The sequence below is a fragment of the Lepisma saccharinum genome, chromosome 6 (assembly GCF_977018435.1).
Source record: "Lepisma saccharinum chromosome 6, izLepSacc3.1, whole genome shotgun sequence".
Classification (NCBI taxonomy): domain Eukaryota; kingdom Metazoa; phylum Arthropoda; class Insecta; order Zygentoma; family Lepismatidae; genus Lepisma; species Lepisma saccharinum.
Window position 1 is genome coordinate 989,370 of NC_139234.1, and position 23,835 is coordinate 1,013,204.

Genomic DNA, 23,835 nt, shown 5'->3' on the forward strand with positions numbered 1-23,835 from the left:
GCAATTAGCTTTCTCGACTAAGAGTACTCCTTCAAACGTCTTCTGCTGATCGTATTACTAAACGAGGACGTTTAAAATTTTTGGGTGTTGAAAAAGTTTGACCCTACTTTTTATTTCTATTGTTTGCTAATAGATGGCGCTAATAGTACCTCCTCCCCTCCCCTCTCCCCTCTTCTCCTCTGCTGTATGACAAATAGCACAAATCAAGATTTTGGAGAGCAAAACATAAAATTTGCATGCATCTGATGTCGAACCAGGAACTTTTATCTTTCGGGGAGTCAACATTATTTTTTTACTCAGTCGTCATATAACATTGAACACACGCAAAGATTCACATGTGCTTTTATTATTTTGTGTTCGGTAAGTACAAGTATATTCTTACATAAATTATTGTTTAATTTAATAAATTGTAAACTCAAAACCTGCTAAACTAACACTCCTTCTGTGTTTCATTAAACTATTGAAAGCGAATGTTGCGTGCGCGCGGAATAACACAGAAAAAAAAACCGGATGGAAGCAATTTAAAATCACTGGGGCAAGGTCAGTATTACGAGAGCGTAAAAAACACGTGCTTCCATTCAACTTCGAAAAATAAGAATGAATGTGTAATAACACTGGTATTATTTGTAATCACAGTGCTTACTCATGTATTTTGTTTAATATTTTATTTCAAATTCACTGTCAGAAACTAGTGTTGTTAGTTTCTGCATGTAGGTTTATTTACTCTGTTGGTTGTCACTGTCAAGTTTTTAGTATTCGTACAGCATAAAAAGCTATAACCCCCCCTCTCAAAATATATACATTGTATACGCCAAGATGCGCAATAGCCTGGCAACACATCATGAAAAAACATGCCAAGAAGACCCAGTGGGTTTATAAGTCAGTGCTGCCAATTCCTATTTGTAGGTTAGCTTAGCCAGTGAAAGATCATATAGTAGAATTTTTGTAGAGTGGGTGTTTGCGAGTTCCACGACGCGCTGCCCGAGGATACCCTATGCAGCGTCATCCTGATTGCAGAGAAGTCCTTCGTCCACGACGTGAAGAACAAGAGGGTGACGGAACAGTTTTAAAATTCATAAAAAATTGCCACATACTAAAAATCAACATCCAACACATTTTAGGTTATATAAAATTTGTGAAAACCTTAAAATACTGAAACATTAAAACAAACAGAGTCCCCCTTGTAGGTTAGTTCGGTGCGTAAATAAAAAAAATGATAGGTTAAGTTATATCACTTAGGATCGTAAACAAAATTAAAAAAATCGTAAAAAAAAAAGATAGGTTAAGTTATATCACGTAACATCGTGATATACCTACCAACTACAAATAGAAAAAAAAATGAGTATAGTGAAAATTTGTACTAAAACATCGCTAAACGCTAAAACATCGACAAAAAATTGTCAAAATATGTCAAAAACTTATATTCGATTGATAAAAAAAAATACCTACAAAATATGATCCTCAAATAATAACGTTCAAACAGTACCTAAATAAAAAAAATGATAGGTTAAGTTATATCACTTAGGATCGTAAAAAAATTAAATAATCGTAAAAAAAGGATAGGTTAAGTTGTATCACGTAACATCATGATATACCTACCAAGTACGAGTGGGGGAAAAATGAGTATAGTGAAAATTTGTACTAAAACATCGCTAAACGCTAAAACATCGACAAAAAATTGTCAAAATATGTCAAAAAGTGATATTCAATTGGTAAAAAAAGACCATACCTACTAAGTACTATTTTGAACCCCCCAATATACACTACTATGAATTCTAGTCCAAACGTAAGTGTTTATATGGAAAATAGAGAGATGGCTCTATCTCATCGGCGCAAACAATTAACAAATAAATTTCTTTTTCAAACCTGGGAGAATCATAATCACCCATTTAATTTGCTATTTGAAACACAAAAACAGTGGGCAATTATGAATGTTATAGATCCGATCAACCCGAAATTTTATTTTCTTCATTGTTATTGTATGGATCCTGACGCGTACCAAAATTCTTTCACATATCATTCACCTCCAGTATATAAATTAGATTTGCCTCTTTATGCTCAGGCTAACGTCCAATTTTTAGATCATGGTCAGCACGCTCGGTATAGAGAAATATGGCCAGATTTAATTTTCATATATACTGATGGCTCCAAAAAATTTCAGGATGTAGGTTGTGCGTTTTATATTCCTGAAACGAATCAACACCAAATATTTAGGTTACCAGCAGACACTACAATTTTTACAGCAGAATGCTATGCTATTTACCGTGCATTAACTTATTCCATACAAAATAACTATAAAAAAATACTCATTCTAACAGATGCGTTAAGTGTCTTACAGGCACTAACATCATCATATCCTCAACTATGTCGTCAATCTATTTTCATTATATTGATTATACAATTAACTCAACAAGCACAATCCAAAAATATTACTGTTCAGTTTACATATGTCAAGGCACATCACATTAACCAGAGTAATAATATGGCAGATATGTTCGCTAAGAGAGCAAGGGATTTACCTCAAATATCTTTCATCAGACTCCCTTATACAGATCTATTACCTAGAGTTAAAATTAAAATAAAAAATCACTGGAAAATTTGGTGCAAGGAACAATTGACGATGGTAGGTCATACATATAGATGGCTGGCGGAATTTGATGCAAGTCAACCATGGTTCCACAGGTGTCCTCTTCCAAGACAGGTTATAGTTTTTATTAATAGATTGCGAACTGGTCATGTACGTACACCAGCACATTTAGCGAAAATAGGTATTATACATCAACAAAATTGTACATGTGGTAAAGATAATCCAGATGCCCAACATTTATTTTTGGAATGTGATCAATGGACATTTCCACTCAATTTTTTTTACAACAATTTTAAAAACTACACCCTGGAAAAATGACCTCTGCAAGTTCTCGCGTTTCTCTGCGTCCAGTTTAAGGCAGAAACGAGACTTCCAAAGTTGGGAGGCTAGCGTTGCGCTGAAAACACGCCGCCGCCATGTTACTACGTCACTCCTTAGGGAGAGCTCGTTTGTCGTCTGCTTCGAGCGTCCAGTTCCAGATGGGTAGCGGTAGCCCACGGTGAGCGAACACGTGCAGCAGTTTTACAAATCTGTACCGATTTAAATAATGGAAGAAGGAGCGATAGGAGAAAGGAAAGCTAACCTTTGTAATGATCATTCTTCTATGAAATATCCGTGCTGCTCACGTGCAAGATAAATGAAAGAGTTCAGCTGCGTGTGTTCTCAGGCCATGCGAAAAATATTGCTTATAAAATTGGTTGCTGACCAGACACCCAAAATATTTTTTAAACTTATATTTATCGATATTTACCGTAACCTATGTAGTGCAAAATAGGAATTTTCACATTATTAACTTTATTTATAAAGCCTATTTAACTTTCTTTTCCATAAAGCAATTTCAGTTTGTGTTCCATTTCTGTTGCGCAAATTATGATCAAACATTTTTGTGCAGATAAGAGAAAACACACTGAGAAGATTACATTAGTTGCACAGTACATATCTGTACTTAGTTTATGTATAATTATTACAAGGAAATAATGTGTATAACCATGGGCGTATTTAAGGGGGATTCAACGAGTCCAACCCCTCTCTTTTTTGGTTCACTAAAATTACCAGTTTCCTTGTTCTATCCGCTTGTTCATAAAAAATTCCTTCGGACTTATTTCATTCTCTTAAATTAGAGACGTATAGGACGGGATACGGATGGGAAGGAAATTTCGTAATTCCACACACCAGATGGGACTGCAGACCAATATCTGCAATTTCCTGATAGTTTCGGAATTTCTGCGATAAGAAACTGCATTGAGACTATCAAATCAGTTATTTTTTCCCCTCGAATCATATTAGAGAAATTTGGTTCTTAAAAACGTAGTGACAGAAGATGAACAGAAAAGTGTCAATACTTCGTGACTACAAACACACAACTTTGTCGGGTCCAACATCCCCTCCCCCATGCTCCCCAACAAGCTTCCGGCCAGCAGTGTCCTGGATTTTCACTTACGAAATAAAGCAACCCTAATCATACCAAAAGTTGATCCATCCCTCCCCCCGTGAACTATATATACGCCCATAACAATATCCCATACTGAAATGGTACGATATAATTATTTAGAATTTTGTACTGCGAAAAAAGCCGCCTCATCTCGTTACCCCGAATGCATTAATTGGTTGGTTCACAACTTCACCACTAAGGAGCCTATCGAGACGAGACATGGCAGCCTTGGTCTCGTTCTCGTTGAGCGTTGTAAATGTCTGTCTCGTGTTTATTTGTAAATGTCTCATTGACAGTCTCGTCTCAATTTATAAACATCCGTCTCGGTTTGGGAGGGCAATTCTCGTTCTCGTCTCAAGTCTAGAAAAATATAGAATTAACAACGTATGCAGGCTTATCATTATAAATACAAAAAAAAACCTTTCTTAATTTTTTATTATTATCATTATTATTTTTGACTCCTCGTTTCGACGGTACAGCCCTCGAAAACTAAATATTATCCTGCTTATATATGCAAACCAAACTGCTGATTCAGAATTACCAGGAATGAACTGGCGTTGTAATTATTATACACAAAATTCATGATTTATCTCAGGAAGTCGCATGTTCCAGGTTTGACTCTCGACCTGGGCATGACTGTTTCCTTGTGATTGACATTTCATTGAACTGGAAATTGTTACATGGGAGGATGTTTGCTCGAGACTTTGGGGACAGCTAGGAGGATGCTTCTATTGTTAATGTTAGTGTTGCTCACGAGACGAGGCATGTTCCGTCTCGTCTCATAAAAGGAGATGGGACAAGTGAATGTTTTCGAAATGAGATGGGACAGAAGAAAAAGTTCGTCTCTTATCATGGCAGGTTGGGTGATACTTAGATTGTGCAGTTGGTAGTAGTGTGTGTGTGGGGGGGGGGATGTACTCCTGCACCCCGACTTCGAATACAGCTTGTAGTTATTCATCTTCATTGTAGCGATTAGCCAAAAGTGGGAAGAAATGTGATGTTAGAGATGATAATTAATAAATAAATTATAATAAATTAACCATGCGTTCTCATCGTTGCGGTTAAACAAAGTGAACGGAAAAGCGACGTAAAAGTAGGCTAAATACAAAAATTTGCAATATATATATTAACTGAAGAAAACTGTCATTTACTGCAGGAAATTGAAAAACTCACCGTACCTTTTTATACCGTATCACCTCTTATATTGCAGAAATTGGCGGGTAAACCAGTGTGTTCTAAAAGTATTATCTTAAAATTTGTGAAGAAAATATTATGACGAAAATAACTGTAATTCCAGAAAAGGCATTCCTATAATATTAAGTTCTTGCCAGTCAGAACTAACCTATGTATTCGCAATGAACAAGGCTGTTCACGTGTTCAGCCATTGACTGTTACAAGGTTTGCTTTGTCACCCTAATGGGAAAACAACCCTCTACCGAGTGGCTGAATTATAGTAAAGACTGCTAGGGCATAATTCATCTCCAAGAAATGGAGCACAGATTTTTGCACTGGAAGTTTAAGATACTTGTTTTACACGGTAACAAGTGAATTTTCTGTCGCTTCCGCGACTCATGCTCATGGGCGTCCGGAAGGGGGGGCAAGGGGGGGCCATGGCCCTCCCCTGGAAAATGAAAGTCAACCAAAATATATGTATTTCATACATATAATTTCATTTTAGCCACAATAATATGTGTTAATTTTAGCATGAACACCATAAATTCAAATTTAAGCAATGTTTTTTAGGGAACAACATTATTTTTGGGGAAGATTTGCCTTCGTTTGCCCCCCCTGGAAAAAAATACCTTCCTTGCCCCTCCCTGGAAGAAATCCATGCTCATGCTAAGTTGACGGGACGAGCAGAAGCCCCGCCTGCACGCATTTCTAAGTGATGACGTCAGAGGACCTCCTGTCTGTGGAGAGGACGTTTTCAAATCCGTGACGTAGTAGGTGAATTTCAGCGGTGTTTGAAGGCGTGTTTCTCGAGAACCGAAACAAATATCGCCGAGATATTTTGCACATCTCATGTTTGTGTCATTATCTGTAAAATGAATGGATTTAAAACGTTTTTCATGTCAAAGTGGAAATGTCCATTCTCTCACCAACGAAATATATTATATAAAAATCTGATAAGATTAAAAATTACATTTCCTATATCTTTACTTTCTCTTTTATCTGATTTATCAATACCAATTATTTGGATTTTATATAGATACGCTCGAAAATGTCAAATTGAATTATAAACAGAACATAGAATGTAAAAGTGTAAAAATTGAAGATTGTTTAGTGTCATCTGTTGTGTATTGTAAGGAAAAGTTGTGTAACAGAAATCCCATACCACAGACTAATGCTGTCCCATAGTATAAATACAGAAACATTGGCCAAAGTCGACAGTGTTTTGTCTGACAGGGTCAGAAGAAGAAGAAGAAGAAGAAGTGCCTCTGTATTTGACTGCAAGTGGTTTGACTGTTTGATAATTGATTTAAAATGAAGATTGAAGTGCAAATCTATCTACTAGGTAGTGTTTCTCCTCTTCTACTAACGTTAACGTCACCCCCTTTATTCCAAGCAATGCTCATCACCAGGGAACGGATTTATATGTAAATACATATTTATGTGCGAAGCTGAAATAAGTTATATTTTGTATTATATTTGCGCATCATGGCATGTAGACTCGAAGAATTCAGATTTTATTTTCCATATTTGTACATATATTAGGTTTTGGTTCATATTTTATATATTTTTGTTATTTTTACATATTCCCATTATTAAAATTTCAGTAACCACCAAACGTCTCTAATTCCCTTATTTTCGTATTTTTCACATTAATACTTACGTATTCTGCATTCCTAAGGATTCTTCAAGGTGGCGTTTCGTTTTTTCGACGCAAAAATGTCAATTTTAGAAATATCGAGTATTCGCTTTCGCTTGCGTTACATGCGATATGGCGGAGAAATCTTGACTAGCGTTGTCCATGATCAGTGGTTATGCAGTGTTGCAATCTTCGGTACTAGTTTACTATCCTTCGGACACATTTATTTATTTGTACAGAATATTTTATATTATTATTATTATTATTTTATATTATTTTTACCGTAATAAGTTCCTGTAGCATTGTCGAACATCGGGAAAGTGTTTTGTGTGATGTGGGAATGTTTCATAGCTGAAATTCATTGGTGCGTGGATAGGTTAGTTCTGTTAGGTTAGGAAACAAAGTTAAAATTTGGTGTCGTGTTAGTATCAGGATCTAGAAATTGGAAATAATTGCGAACCATTGGCGGGTGGTTAGGTTAGGAAACATAGTTCAAATTTCATCAAAACAACGTTGATACACCTTCAGGAATGTTCCGCGAAGCAGATACGTAAGTACGAATGTCAAAAATTGATGAAACGAAAAAATTAGAGGTGTCCGAAGGATAGTAAATTTTTACCATAGCCCCACGAACCATTCATAAATAGCCCCATGATCCATTCACGGATAGCCCCACGAATCATTCATGAATAGCTGCACGAACCATTCCAATTCCTTCAAAATTCCATGGTGAATTACAAATTGTACAGGATCTTCAATGCCATGCAATGTCACCACGCATCCTGTGCACGTCATGTTGTCGCAATTTCGTAATGACAAATGATGAACAGTAACGCACGTTTATTTACGTTCTACAAGTGTTACACAGTTACAAAACTGCGTATTTGGAAACACTGACCAGTTGTGACGTCATGAAAAGCTCGCAAATATTTGGTTCATGTAGTAGACGGAGAGCAAGGGAACAGCTTTCGTGCATCGGAGTGAAATTAATGTCGATATGTCTAAAATTGAGATTATTTGCGTGGAAAAACCAAAATGCCTTCTTCAAGAATCCTTAGGAATGCAGAATAGGCAAGTGTCATTGTGAAAAATAAGTGAATTAGAGACGTTTGGTGGTTACTGAAATTTTACCGAGAAATTATTTACCAAATGCAGTTTCTTTAGTTGTGGAAGTTCGGGGAAGTGTTTTCTCTCATCGTTCATTGAATTTTGCTGGTAAATCATCTATTTCTCGATATAAATGTGTGACCGATGCACGAAAGCTGTTACATCCATTTCCTTCCAGCTGGATGTTGCCTGTGTGTGATGACGTTTCCGCAAATAGTTTGTGGGGCTATGCGAGAATGGTGTGTGGGGCTACGCATTTTTTTCGAAACCAATTTTTAACTATTCTATCCTAAACGTGACCCAACCTAACCTAACCTTACCAGAAATGGTTTGTGGGGCTACGTAGGTATTTTTGGGTGGAGTGGGGTGGAAACACTTCATGCCAAGTACGGTAGTGAAACTGTGACCACCATTTTGCGTGTTACAGAAGGCAAAAAGAAACTAAGAAAACTTACTCGATATGTTGCAAATAGAGCTTATTTCCGTAAAATAAGCAAAATGCCACCTTCAACAATGTTTCTCAATGCAGAATATGTATGTACGAATGTTGAAATTAAATGAACTAGCAAGTTTCAGCCGTTTTCCATGAGATAAGAAATTTACCTAAATCTGTTCCCTGCTCATCACACATGGGATGCTTGTACAATGAGTGTTTTACAATACTTGACTGTTTCCTATCCAAGGTAACAAGGTTCTTTAGAAGTGAGGATTGAATGAGAAGGATGATGCTGATTATCACATGAATTCCTCAATTAAGGAAATGTGGGGGAACTATGATACACATGTCTATCACTTTCTTTGTTTCTATAGTACTCCATTGGCTGGCATCTATTCTTACCTCTAATCATATCAACATATCTAATTCTCACCATTTCTCTGTTCTATTCATCAATGCTTATTTCATGTAACTGTTCAGATTCTACTATGATAAATTCAGGGTCTTCATCACTAGGATTATCATGATCTAATTTTTGAAAATTATCATTTTTAGTGCATACGTTTGTACATGTTTCTAGTTATCAAAACCAATGTTAAAAAAAAACAACATATATATTGTCTTTAGGACAAAAGTTGTCAATCAGAATAATGGATTTCTTCATTTTTACACAAGAAAGTACTTACTGGAATGAGTTTTTCTAGCATTTGGATACTTCGTGGAGATATTTTCTGTCATCGTAGAATTTGCTGAAGCGGTAAATCATGTGTTTTTCACGAAAAATATCTCTCCGACGCACAATTCCAGTTGCTGTTCCTTCCTTGGTCTACGTTTTTTTAACTATGTTTGCCTAACCAAACCTAACCTAACCTTACCGTGGATGGTTTGTGGGGTATTTGGCTTTTCCACGACAATAATTTCAATTTTTCACATTACGAGTAATTATTGTTCTTCCTTTTTTTGCTTCCATAACACACAATATGGCGGGCGTAGCTTGACCAGCGTAGTGGATCATCAGTGTGTATACAGTGTTTCCAACCTTCGTAACCGGAAAATGCCCCACAAACCATTTCACGCATAGCCCCAAAAACCATTCACGGTAAGATTAGGTTAGACAAACATAGTTAAAATTTTGGGTCCTTGTAATATCAGGAATGTATATTTCTTCATCTTCTTGCAAAACAACGGCGTGGTTGAAAACACTGACAGGGGGTTACGTCATCACAACTTCCAGTTCACAGAAGCAAATAAGAGCAACAGCAATTGTGCATCAGAGAGATATTTTTCTTGAAAAACACATGAATTCCTGGTCAAATACATTCCACGACGAAAGAAAATACCTACACGAACTTTCAAAATGCTACAGAAACTCATTCACGTAAGTAGTTTTTTCTGTAAAAAGGAAGAAATCCGTTGGGACCATATGGAAGTGTTGCCTTATATATCCAAAAAAGAAAAAAGTATCAGAAATTTTCGGTAAAACATTTGCATTTATTGATGCAGCATACTTGAACAAAGCTTATAATTTTGAAATGCGGTAGCACTTTGGTTATCACAGTCACTTCCTTATGTGGGGAAACAATAGTGGCACATCATAGTTTGAACTGTGATGATCAATTGATACAATACATTTTTGCATGTTTAAATATTACAATGGAGAATTGAACATAATTAAATTGGAACACACTTTAAATGATTTTTGTCATTTCTCATCCTAATGGGTTGTTTGCCTATTCAGTAAAATGTTATTTATATCTGGTTAGGAGCTCTATACCCATGCAAGTCGTGCATCTTTATAATTACCACAATTTCAGCTTTGTGCACGAAACTTACAGGAGCATTATGTACTTTCACTATAATTTGACAAAATTATCAAAATATGGTGTATGATTTAAGAGGAGTGTGAGTTAGGGTGGATGGGCAGAGGGGTATAAGTCCAGTGCCGGATCTACAAATCTTGGGCCCCCCTGGAAAATATTACCAAAGCCCCCCCCTCTACCTACATCCCTTTACACACACACCACATTATATATATATATATATATATATATATATACACACACATTGATGCATTCACTGGATCTTTGTTGTTACGTGGGGTCTTACCATGAGTGCGGTAGGACCCAGATGATAGAGCAGGAGGTTTCAGGTTTGAGGTCCCCCTACAATCTCCCTTATCGACCCCTAACCAGTGGCGTGGAAGGAAACAAGGGATGTTGAGTGCTACCCAATTCACCTCCCGGTAAGTCAGTCCGTTGTTGACGTCCTGGTTCGGCTTCGTGCTGTGATGCCCACAATCTTTCGATTTTGTGGCATCCGGGACATAAGGTAGGCTCAACAGTTCTTTCGTGTACTGTGGCGTTGCAGGCTGACTGGGTGCCAGCAGCTGTAACTCTTCGTGGCATATTGGCCTTTCACTTCATGCCCGAAACAACGGCACATCAGGAAACTTGGCGACAGAGACTGGGTCGCGGTGAAGGAAGGCCGTGTGGACTTAGACGTTCCGGGTGCTGTGACGGGGTTCCCTACGGAACTTGCTGCGTTGAAGATGCTCAAAATTTGTTAATGAGAAGAGGGTGATGTGCATAGGTGCCGATTTCTTCAGAGATTTTGGGGGTCTTTTTTTTTTTTTAAGTTGGGACCTAATACACTTGAGATAACCTTTGATTGATCTATTTGCTTTATTTTACTTCACTTTTTGTGCCACTCTTGGCTAATTTGCGAAGACTGATGACATGATGAAATTGATGAATGGACACTCACAAACATCCATGCTCAGGCTGGGATTCAAACCCTAGATTCCTGGCATCGTAGCACGGTGTGCTAACTACTCTGTCATGGGGGCCGGTAAGAAAATTGTAATTACAATAACTAGCTTTTACAACAAAACATGTATATCAGGGTACATCGAACTTTATTATCTGGACAAAATATTCACTGTGCTAATGTGATTATACAACATAATACTTTATATGTAACTTTTGACTGAGAATTTGATTATCATATTCGGTTTATAATACTTATTCCTACAATATTTTATAGGAGTTTAATATCTTCACACATATTTAGACAAACAAGGAAGGCCCAAGATAAAATTTTCATCCAGATGAGGTCGATTTTTTGCACCTCATCTGTCCACTCTGTCAACCCCTGCCTCAACATTCTACTTGATCCCACTACTTTCCACCTTCGGCCAATAAAAACATGACCGTGTTGTACATTTACGGTTTTATCGACAGTAAATAATAGCCTTGTTTTTTCACCTTAATGTCAAAGAATGCATATACTGTAGGTTGATATCAAAATAACGGTAGTCTCTTAGTTAAATTGCTACATGATTTTACAATATAAGCAACCACATTAACTATTACACCCTCCAGGAAGAGTAGAATCAAACTGTTGAACGAATATTTTAAAACAGAATATGTTAACAGAAATGTTAAATAGCTTTTGATTCAGTCAACTATTCCCTGTCACAGTTATCTCTGGAGCTAGTGTGCGCATAGCATCAGAGAAGGGAAGGAAATTGAGTGGGCAGAGCGAAGCAGTACACGCTGCTGTGAAGGCTGGTAACTGCAGTCGCTTACCTCCCTCCAGGCAATCCATTTCTCTCTCCGGTGTTCGTTGGTGGAGCCATCTTGCGTTACTACTTGCACAGAGACTTGTTTTCGTTTGCTTGCTCCAGAAATAGTTGGGACACTGTATAAAGCAATACAAATTGAATGTTACGAAACATTACTACTAGGTGAAAAATGTATTTTATTTTTAAACATAACCTGAAAATTCCAATAAAACCCAGTTTTGCCTGGATTTTATCTGGGGGAAAAAAACCCTCCCAGGTTTTTATATATATAAAAAAAATGGCAAAATTCCAACCCTGGTTAGTCACCACACTGGAGTGTACAATACCCCATACGAATTTCACAACCTTATGCTACTACAGGCAGAAGGACACTGAGGCAAGCCATCATATCCATGCCAAAACAGTGCTGGCAATTAAATTTACACGAGGGAGGAAATCACACCACTTCAATACTTTAAAAATTTGCGCCAAAGGAAAAATTACTGGAATCATACAAACCCCAGTGTGGTGATGGAAAGTTAATATTTGTACAGACTTAACATTACCGTGGTTGCATGGAAAGAAAAAAAACTGCCTCATTGATCGCATGAATCACTGTTGTGATCCATAGATTATTATCGTTTCTACCCATTATTGGTCAAAATTTCTCTGGTTTTATAACGAGAATGTCTTTTTTTTTTTAAGTATTCTGGTTCACTTAACAAAAAAATCATAAGTTATTTCACTCAACATGTTACAGTAGGGAGGAAATTCTAAATCTAGTGCATTACATTTGAAAGTGATAAAACCAAACAAAAATACATATCTTAAAATCTTAATTTTGTTATTTTCTTTCCCCAAAAGTTCAAAAATAGGTTTTTGGTGGTCTGCAAACACCTACTTCATGTATTTATAAGAGAATTTAGAGGTACGTACTTATATTATATAAATACTACATATCTGAAAACACTCCCATTCCGTGGATCACTGCTGTGCTCCACTGAAATGTGAGCTCTAATAAAAATTCAACAATGGATAAATTTTAAATAAGTACCACATGAAAATATACCCACATGACCACTGCAGTTGAGACATGAAAGTGACTTCACAGTTTTTGTTTATTAGAACACATTCAGGTATATTCTTGTAGGGTATAAGAATTACCACTCATACATATCATTAAATGTATTAGAAATTTAATTAGTTGAAATGTGTATATTAATCCTAATTTAATCATATTAATCCTAACTTAATTATTCATATCAATTACAGGCAGTATATATCATTAAGTTCACCAGCTGGGCATGAGAGGGACTGATAATTGCCTTGACTTTTGAAGTATGAGAAGAAAGAAGTTTCTGATGGTTCACCATATTATATAGTCATAGCTGTTGACACAAGAAACACAATGGATTCTGAAGGAGATCTTTCTGTAATTTTGCAGAAAATGCAGAAATCCACAGAAGAATTGTCCAGGTTGGAAGAAGAACTTGCATACGAAGACAGATTACTAAAAGAACTGTCAATTTTGCTGCGGGACAAGAACTTGCGAAATTTATTTCAGATAAACATTTCGGTGCAAGGTGTTGTTGGCTCTGCCATAAATTATCTCTTATGCATAACTGTAACAAACAATTCTTATCAAGAGTTCACCCCTCCTTTCTGGATGCTTTGCATGTCCTTTCGAAGTGAGTCGAAAACTATTTCCAAAACCATCAAGTTGTCGATTCCTTTCACACAAAGTTCGCCTTTATTTTGTGCATTTCCTGTTGAGATTCGCCAGCTAACATTCCCCATGGAAGTTGATTGTTATTTAGCAACTGTTATGACGAGATCAGATTCCAACGGAGAAATTGAAGCTACTGAAAACGGCTCAACGCTACTTCAAGTTCTTTTGGGAAAAGTGGAGTTGGATATGTCGTATTTTATTGAATTACAACCAAGTTCAAAACTTCCATTACGTCACATAACGGAAGACGACAATATAAACAACATGTTGGATAAAGTAGCCACTTTGTATGGTAGGTATCACAGAAAGGATATCACAAGGAATCCATTTCATGTTGGCAGTTTCTCGTATAAATTTTGTTTACCCGAAAATGCCAGTTTGGCAAGCATCTACAAGCATTTTTCTCGAAACGTTCCGGAGAACTGTGGTGAGTTGGGTAAAAGTGTTGTGACTGTGGGAATGAAGAACAAAAGTGCCACATTGGAATTTGACACCTGTAATAAAGCTCTGATTCTCAGAAGCCAAGATCGAGAGTTCCTTAATCATTTGAAGAACTATTTTGTTGGGTCAAGCTGTTTCCGCAGTCCTGAGGATGGACATCTTGTGCTGGTTCAACGATCACATCTTGCAAAAGCTAAGGTAAGGTGGTAATTATTTTATAGCAGTTTTTCTTTTTATATAGCATTATAAATATAAGTATTAAGCTATCGGTGGCTCTCAGCTCCTTCCCGATGGGGCACTGGTAGTGTCGTTGCCTTGTAATCAAGGAGTTCTAGGTTCGATACCTGGTGGAGGCATATAGTGGTTCGGAACCCACTTTAAACTCTAGGTTCAGTCCCGATTAGCCTTTCTGTGCATAAAGTGGGCTTAAAACAACAATTCAGTTCTATCGGTGGTGCTGTGAAGAGCTATTTACCACATTGCAAGATAGTGGTAATGCAAACTTTCATGATTTGTATAGTTTTTTTTTACTGGGGATGGGGCTTCTGATACCACTGATACGTCTGTTAAGAAAATAACTGGAAAAGAACTTTGTATTAGTTATGAGAGCAAATAACTAAGGCAGTTGATAAGATTACAACACTGTCTCTTGGCCATATCAACCCTAAGAACCCACCCAGGATTTAGTTCTAGCAAGGGATTTTTTTTTAATATGGTAGTTCGGCTAGGGTTACCAGATTGCTAAAGGAAAAAGTAGGGCATGCTGTCCTAAAATGTAGGACTTTAAGTAAAAATAGGACACAATCCTCTTTGAATGTCATACTTGTTGTCCTTTTCAAGCAATCCGACCAGGGTTATGTAAAAAAGATGTTTGGTCGAGAATTCATGTTTAAAAGTCTAGCTTTCAGGATAATTAAATCTCTCACCTAAATTGAAAATTTCTATATTCTCCATGTCATTATTTATTAGTGAGTGTTTAGTACAAGTTTGTTCTTTCTTATATTTTGTTTAATTAGACCTTTTTAGTTCTGTATGACACTTCTTTTAATAAAAAAGTTGAATTTATCTTAAACCTACGTAGATACAGAATAATGCGATAACTTACAAGGTTCTCAATTTTGTAATAGTCCATAATTCTTCGTTTTCTTAATTAATTTCTTCAATGGATATTTTCTTAAGATGCAAAAACTTCATAATACTTACAAATCTCCAATACAGTTCAGTTAAGTTTAACACACTATTACGTATATTCCAGGATTCCAGCATTAGGTGTGTGACATTTCACACACAAAATATAAAGTTCTAGACATGAAATTGGATTAAAATGTTCATAATTAATTGATTTCATAGAATCATGAAATACTTTGAGGTGTCTGCTAAATAATGAAAAAACTTGTCTGATGATGCAGCATGAAAAGCATTAACGAAAATGTGTTACACATGTGATGCTTTAAAAATGTAGCAACGTTTGACTTCATTTGTCTGTGAAGCAGATATGGTACCGTACAGATGCAAGAATTTTTTTGTGGGTGCACTATGCAAATTACAGGCATTCACAAATATTTTAACCTTAATGCAATTAAGAGTAATAATTTCCAGATTAATTCAGTTTGTTATTTACATGGAGTAGGACCACGTTTCGTAGAATGCCCCTAAAACACACATTATAGTTTTAAGCAATTTTACTTAGATCCAACGCTGCTCATTAAATGTTGACAAAACTGATAGATTCCTGTTCATTCCTATTTTGTTTCGGTTTGCCAATAGACAGTACTGGACTATAATCTGAAGAAACAAAACTTGGGATGGTGTTAATAATGTTTCAAGAATTTATACAGAAGAGCAAAAAGGAGCACTTCTATTGAAGTTTTTAGATAAGACAATTACGTAATCGGTGTAATATCTTAAAGTTTTGTCACGGATCTATTTGCAAGTGGTTCTCAGTTGTAGTAAAATTAGGAAAATATGAAGTTTCATTGTAGAGAAATGAAAGAAATTTAGATTTGTACTATTACATTACCTATGTAGATAGGGCTTTTAAATGTCTTGCAACATATTAATTTGTTCCTTACCATACACACAGGATTACCCATTAACATAAATATAATCAATATTTTAACATATTCAAATTATACCTTCCTTATTCTAAAGAATGCATTCTTTAATAAATTTGCTCCTATCTATAATAGTGTATTCATTCCTTCCATAAAAGTGACACTCTAAAATCAACATGCTCTACAATGCCAGTGGTCTGGGGCATAAGTGTTCTTTGCAACTGCCCCTTCATCAATTTCATCGTATCATCACTCATTCTCATCAACGTGATTAAGTGGAAGAAAAGCGACGCTAAATAACAAAAATTAAATCAAATCAAATCTACATCAACGCAATTCCATTTCTTTTGGATGTGATGATGTGGGATCACCTATTTCTCGAGGGGAATGCCCGTGATGATTTTCGTAATGGATAAAACCATGAATAATGTTAGACCCAGTTAGTTCCCCCCCAGTGAATGGACGAAACTCTGCATATGTCCGCACGGCCACAGTGTGTAACTGCTTTCAAGAAAATAATCAGTAAGCCTCGGAAGTATGTGTTAACAGACAAATAGAAATCAAACCATGTAAAAATGTGTGTGTGTGTGTGTTTGATTACCTTGGAATTACACAATTAGAATTTGAGTCAAAATAATCATTTATTGGAACTCCCATCATATCCATTCTTTGAAGTTCATAAATGTTTAGTGTAAAATATTAATAATAATCATTTCTAATATAAAATTGTTACTTTTAGCCATGGATTTTTGGAAATTTCATCTTGAAAACTTTGGATTATGCTTGAATTTTATTTTGGCCGTAAAGTAGCCACCCTGTATGTTACAACTGGACTTGATCTGAACAAAAAATGTTTTTGACTACAAAAGGAATTCTTTATGTACCTTCTGTGAGTGTCTTCCTAGGAACTCCATGCAAACATAATAACAGAATACTCATGGCAAATGATGTGATACTGGAAACACTTCACAAGACATGCTTCAATGAACAGTCTAGCATGGCTTGATAAGGGTTTATTTCAGGGTTGTTGAAGGTCCAGGAACTCATAAATTTCTAATTGTTTCATTTCAATACAGAACTTGAACTGTATTTAAATTGATCCAGAAAAAAGATTCCTGGACCATATTTAAATTGATCTGGAAAAAGGTTCCTGGACCATATTTAAATTGATTCAGGAAAAGGTTCCTGGACTGTATTTAAATTGATCCAGAAAAAAGGTTCCTGGACCATATTTAAATTGATTCAGAAAAAGGTTCCTGGACTGTATTTAAATTGATCCAGAAAAAAGGTTCCTGGACCATATTTAAATTGATTTGGAAAAAGGTTCCTGGACCATATTTAAATTGATTCAGAAAAAGGTTCCTGGACTGTATTTAAATTGATCCAGAAAAAAGGTTCCTGGACCATATTTAAATTGATTTGGAAAAAGGTTCCTGGACCATATTTAAATTGATTCAGAAAAAGGTTCCTGGACTGTATTTAAATTGATCCAGAAAAAAGGTTCCTGGACCATGTTTAAATTGATTTGGAAAAAGGTTCCTGGACCATATTTAAATTGATTCAGAAAAAGGTTCCTGGACTGTATTTAAATTGATCCAGAAAAAAGGTTCCTGGACCATATTTAAATTGATTTGGAAAAAGGTTCCTGGACCATATTTAAATTGATTCAGAAAAAGGTTCCTGGACTGTATTTAAATTGATCCAGAAAAAAGGTTCCTGGACCATATTTAAATTGATTTGGGAAAAGGTTCCTGGACCATATTTAAATTGATTCAGAAAAAGGTTCCTGGACTGTATTTAAATTGATCCAGAAAAAAGGTTCCTGGACCATATTTAAATTGATTTGGAAAAAGGTTCCTGGACCATATTTAAATTGATTCAGAAAAAGGTTCCTGGACTGTATTTAAATTGATCCAGAAAAAAGGTTCCTGGACCATATTTAAATTGATTTGGAAAAAGGTTCCTGGACCATATTTAAATTGATTCAGAAAAAGGTTCCTGGACTGTATTTAAATTGATCCAGAAAAAAGGTTCCTGGACCATATTTAAATTGATTTGGAAAAAGGTTCCTGGACCATATTTAAATTGATTCAGAAAAAGGTTCCTGGACTGTATTTAAATTGATCCAGAAAAAAAGGTTCCTGGACCATATTTAAATTGATTCAGAAAAAGGTTCCTGGACTGTATTTAAATTGATCCAGAAAAAAGGTTCCTGGACCATATTTAAATTGATTTGGGAAAAGGTTCCTGGACCGTATTTAAATTGATTCAGAAAAAGGTTCCTGGACTGTATTTAAATTGATCCAGAAAAAAGGTTCCTGGACCATATTTAAATTGATTTGGAAAAAGGTTCCTGGACCATATTTAAATTGATTCAGAAAAAGGTTCCTGGACTGTATTTAAATTGATCCAGAAAAAAAGGTTCCTGGACCATATTTAAATTGATTTGGAAAAAGGTTCCTGGACCATATTTAAATTGATTCAGAAAAAGGTTCCTGGACTGTATTTAAATTGATCCAGAAAAAAGGTTCCTGGACCATATTTAAATTGTTTGGAAAAAGGTTCCTGGTCCATATTTAAATTGATACGGTCCCTGGACCGTATTTAAGTTGATCCAGAAAAAAAGGTTCCTTAACCGTATTTAATTTGATTTGGAAAAAGGTTCCTGGACCTTATTTAAATTGATCTGGAAAAATTGTTTCTGGACCATATTTAAATGGATCCGGAAAAGAGGTTCTTGGACCAAATTGTAATACTTTATAGATAAAGAGATTCTTTACGGTTGCTGATTTTCTCTCCTGGACCGGAATTGAATTTATTTACAATTTCTTTACCTTTAACAACCCTGCTTTATTCCACATGATGAAGTATCCCTGGTTCTTTATAACATATGCATGTCTGTGTGATTATGTTTTATCTATTCTAACATGGACCCCTGAACAGAAAATCGGATGAAGGCAATTATCAGAAGTCGAAATGTCAACAAAAACTGGAAAGCACAGAAGATACGTAAACAACTTCTTTCATATGTGTACATGGTCTGTGGTTATACAAGGTGCAGGAGAAATATTGAGGCGATTTAAATTTGCAAAATTTACATTACACTTCAAAATAACAATGAAAACCATTACATGACTGGAAAGTGCATACAAAAGCATTACATGTGATGCCTATGTCTTGAAAATAATGTCACTAAGGTGAGCACCATTCTCCCTCGACAAACCTCTGCATGTCGACATACAGCAGTTGTAGCATTGTGCAGCATCTCCAGAAGAATTTGCCGTGTACCATTTGAATTTTGTATGGGTGAAAATGTAAGTCCAAGTGTAAAATCCATCACACACTTCTGTCAGACATGCCTAGCGACACCGCACGCTGACTACGCAGCAAAGCTTCCCTGACCTTCCCCACAGCTTCTGGAGTTTGCATGGTTCGTGGACGTCCTTGGCTCTTCTTGTTTGTGGCTGATGCAGTCGTTCTAAAGTTCCTTACCAAATTCAGAATTGTCTGTCGTGTCGACACTTTATCGTTTCTTTCTAATGTTGAACTGGCACCTTAATCTACGTTGTGTTATAGTGGCGGAATCATTATCCTTAATGTAACATTCCGCTGTGAATGCACGATGCTCACTTGACCAATGCTCCATGGCTACTGAAGGCTATGCACTGCTGCATACAATGACACATGAATTTGCTCACCATCTGCCGGGAGATTCTGGTGGTATTATTTTTAAATTGTCTCAATATTTTTGCTGCACCCTGTATGACAATCAGAACTGCAGGTTTTTGATTGAGAATTAATTTAATTTCTAGGTGTTAAGGCTATCTTTAAACCTCTGTGACCTGAACCAATTTAAAGACATACGTCATTTGGAGAACTTGAGACATGAACTTCGAAACAGTCTAACCCAGCTTCTTCCATTGTAGTACAACAAGCTACAGATGACCACATGGTGCAGCAGAAGGAGAAGAAAGAGGTTAGAAAGATAAGAGACTATAATTGGACATCCAAAACCATTAGGAATGTGCTGATACCATGTCATGCAGTCACCTACAAAGATGCACAAACACAAATTAGTCTTTCATGTGCTGTATGTTTATGTAGGATCAATTTGCAGTAAAATTACAAGAAATATAATTTGATTTGTCAGTGATTTTGTTTCAACACATGCCTTAAAACGTAAAGGTAAAGGTATGCCTGTGATCAGCATCACCCCAGCTGCCTTTACTCCCCATGAGGCTGGGTGGGCCTCAGAGCCACACTGAAATGGGGAAATGACTAGAAAATTTCCTGGTCCAGATCACCTGCCCCAGTATTCAAACCCAGGTCTTCAACATGGTAGCCAGGTGCTATACCAACTGAGCTACCACAGCCCCTCATTCCATGAAACATAGTGAACAATTATGGTGTTGGACAATGAAGAGTATATGTATCGATGCACAACTGACAATGCTTGTATTTTTTAACAATTTTAAAACTATCAGAATATGCAGTAAATATAAACAAGGCTAATTTGTAGATGCACATATTTTTGGTATAAAAATAATCTATTTCGGGTTCGAAAGGGGTAAATAAAATAAAATATATGTGTTATAGCAGTGCAAAATTGGATCAAAAATGGTGAATACAATGACATTTTGGTTTAAAAATTGTGAACATAATTGTAAATTTATGTAGTTACCAGAGTATTAAGTGTAAAGGAGTCCATATTTGCTTCTCAAACATTTACAGCAGATTTAATCACTTTACCATGAATTGCATAACTCGCTGGATAATTCAAACTTCAGAAAGTGTCACGTTGGTAAAAAAAACTAAATTTAGTGTTTCAGTATATTTCGCATTTTGCCATTCATTTCACATCATTTCGTTACAAAACAGGGTAGGAAAATTCACCTCATACCTTCCAGGAACATTAAAAATTGACATTACAGTGTGTTATTTCACATTTCGTGTTTTCATCAAAAACTAAATGTGCATGCTTCTACTCATTTGTTGTCCAACACTGCTATTAGTGACCTGTTTATGAAATATGTGACTTTACTGTATTTACAATACTTTATAAAATCATCACTAAAGTTGAAGGGTAGAGAAGCCAGGTAATTTCCCCTCTTGCCTCTGATTTTTTTTTTCCACAGGGTCTGTGTGTCTAAATCTATTTCCTCTGAGAATATGTTGCCATGTCTACTACTACTTGTGGCTAATTCCATGACAAATAAAAATAAAAGAATGTTCCCACCAACATGTTTCAGATTTTGTTTGCCTTGCCTGCAGCAGCATTAAGACATTGAAAGAGAATTCCCAAAGCTTTATATCCCTAACTGGATTGGCTGCTGAGATAGACACCCTTGTCCAAAGGGGGGTCAGTTGTGTTGCACCCATCAAAGAAAAATATGCCATTTTCAGGTTCTGATAAAATTGAGACTACAGTCCTGCCGTCCTTATATCCGGCACGGAGACTGCCTTTACGGCAGTGGCCCTCTCTTGCCATGTTTACCTACGAAGGCACTCGCAGTCAAACAACCAATTAGGCCTAATGCTTGGGCAAGAAGCGGCAACGTTAAAAATCCCCTTCCCCAAAGCAGCCAGCAGGATTTTGAGAAAATAACTGTTCTGCACTGTGAATGGACACTGGTTGCTACGACAGCCAGAATATAGATTAGTTTGAGAGCTAATAGCTGGTAGTCCTATGAACCCTTTTATGCTGATTCGAATCAATTTAGCATAGAAGATTTTGATCAGAATTTAAGGGTTAACCCCTTCCCTGCAGCAATGTTGAAGGCAAGTGCAACCAAAAAAAAATCATCTATATATAGATGCAACCGCAAATTAATTTCATCGTAAATAATGTAAAAAACTAACTATAAAAAGACTTGCTGCAAAATGAAGCTAAGGAAAACAATCTATATATAGACTCTGCCGCATATAAACATTCCATATTAGGTAAGGTCAAAGGTAAAGTTCCCCCTGACTACAGCACCATGCCATGAAGGCACATTTAGGGTATGTGGGGCCCCACTACATATTCTCGATCTCTGACATTTTGGAGATGAAGTGATCAGCACCATGCTTCTTGTTGCCTTTACCCTCTAGGGTTGCCCCCAGGTACACATTGATTTGAGGCTGGCCGAGCCCCATAGCCACTTTATGCAGGGACTAGGCCTGTAAAATTCCAACCTCAGAACACCCACCCCAGGAATCGAACCTACATCTCCCGCATGGCAGTCAAACACCCTACCAACTAGAGCACCACGGCTCTAATTCTATATTGCAAAAAAATATTTATTAGAAAGCGACAAACCTTCAACAATGAATTTTTTGATTGCCAATAGCCCTAATAGACTAATAATAGCACGAGAAAGTGGAGTCTGTAAAAGTGACTTGCCGTAATACAAGAACCGTTAATTTTGAAATACCATATATTAAAGATGCTCCATAAAAAAGGCCCAATTTTAGAGAGAGTATATATAACTCCACCACAGTTAGTGGGTTAACATGTAAAGAAAAAAGCTGTTTGTCTTGATACTGTATTTTAGTATGCATTGTACTTATACGTGATTATTTCTCTTGTAGTCTACAGTTATTACAAGCATAAAAACACAGTTTTTCGTTGTGACGTTTCAGGAGAACACACACTCGCTTCATCAGACATTTATTTTTAGTTTGATTAAAGATACAGTTATAACAATGGTTAATTTTTTTGGAACAAAAAGAATCCGTTATAACCGTTGGGCTGAAAAGTTCGTAGGCTGACTCATAGATGGCGTTACTAGAATTAAATCCATCTGATTTTTACTTAGTACTAACCTTCAAAAGATACGTGTATAAATTTCACAGCTGCCGGATAATTAGTTCGTGAGATATAGCATTGTGAGTGAAGCAGCTTTTGCTATTGTGAAAAAATGGATAAAAAAGAATTTCGTGTGTTAATAAAGCATTGCTTTTTGGCGAAAAAAAATACTGTTGAAGCCAAGGCTTGGCTTGATAAACATTATTCGGACTCTGCACCAGGAAAATCAACCATTGAGAAGTGGTTTGCTAAATTTAAACAAGGCGAAATGAGCATCGAAGACGATGCATGCAGTGGACGCCCCAAAGAGGCTGTTACCGACGAAAACATCAAAAAAGTCCACAAAATAATTTTAGCACTGATGAAGAGGTAATCTCCGAAACTGAGGCCTATTTTGAGGCTAAAGAGAAATCGTACTATAAAAATGGCATCGAAAAATTGTATGACCGCTATAATCGTTGTATCGCCCTCGAAGGCAACTATATTGAATAATAAAATCGAATTTTGTCAAAAAAATATTTTTTACTATGTTAGCCTACGAACTTTTCAGCCCAACTGTTACAATGGATGTTGTCAATGTTACATTGTTGTAATATAGCAACTTAATTGTGAGAAACAAGCAGTCTGTTTTAAAATCCATCCACAAGGGTTTCTCACATAATATTGCAAAATTTTTAGAAGATTTAATTTCAAAATTGTTTTTAGATCACCAAGAAGTCTGGAATGTACATTTAATGAATACAAAATGAGAAAATCTCTACCAGATGCGGAAACCACAGGAATATATAATATAAGTTGTTCATGTTCAAAGAATTATGTAGGACAAACCAAGGAAAATGACAATAAGATCGCACGAACATGATTTGGACATGATACATTTAAACCCAAGAA

The 23,835-nt window shown here is 36.2% G+C and overlaps 1 protein-coding gene across 4 annotated transcripts; it reads left to right on the forward strand.

Annotated features, from left to right (window-relative positions):
• Window positions 1-6,462: 6,462 nt before the first annotated feature.
• Window positions 6,463-20,280, forward strand: LOC145989184 (uncharacterized). 4 transcript variants are annotated; one of them, XM_083124485.1, is made up of 3 exons: window positions 6,463-6,534; window positions 13,206-14,301; window positions 19,970-20,280. In XM_083124485.1, the coding sequence occupies exons 2-3, from the start codon at window positions 13,342-13,344 to the stop codon at window positions 20,081-20,083; spliced, it is 1,074 nt and encodes a 357-aa protein (XP_082980611.1). In that variant the 5' UTR covers window positions 6,463-6,534; window positions 13,206-13,341; the 3' UTR covers window positions 20,084-20,280. The 4 variants fall into 4 exon arrangements, with proteins under 4 accessions (XP_082980611.1, XP_082980613.1, XP_082980614.1 ...); XM_083124487.1 differs by having other exon boundaries at window positions 20,084-20,280; XM_083124488.1 differs by lacking the exon at window positions 19,970-20,280 and adding an exon at window positions 15,871-16,002.
• Window positions 20,281-23,835: the final 3,555 nt, after the last annotated feature.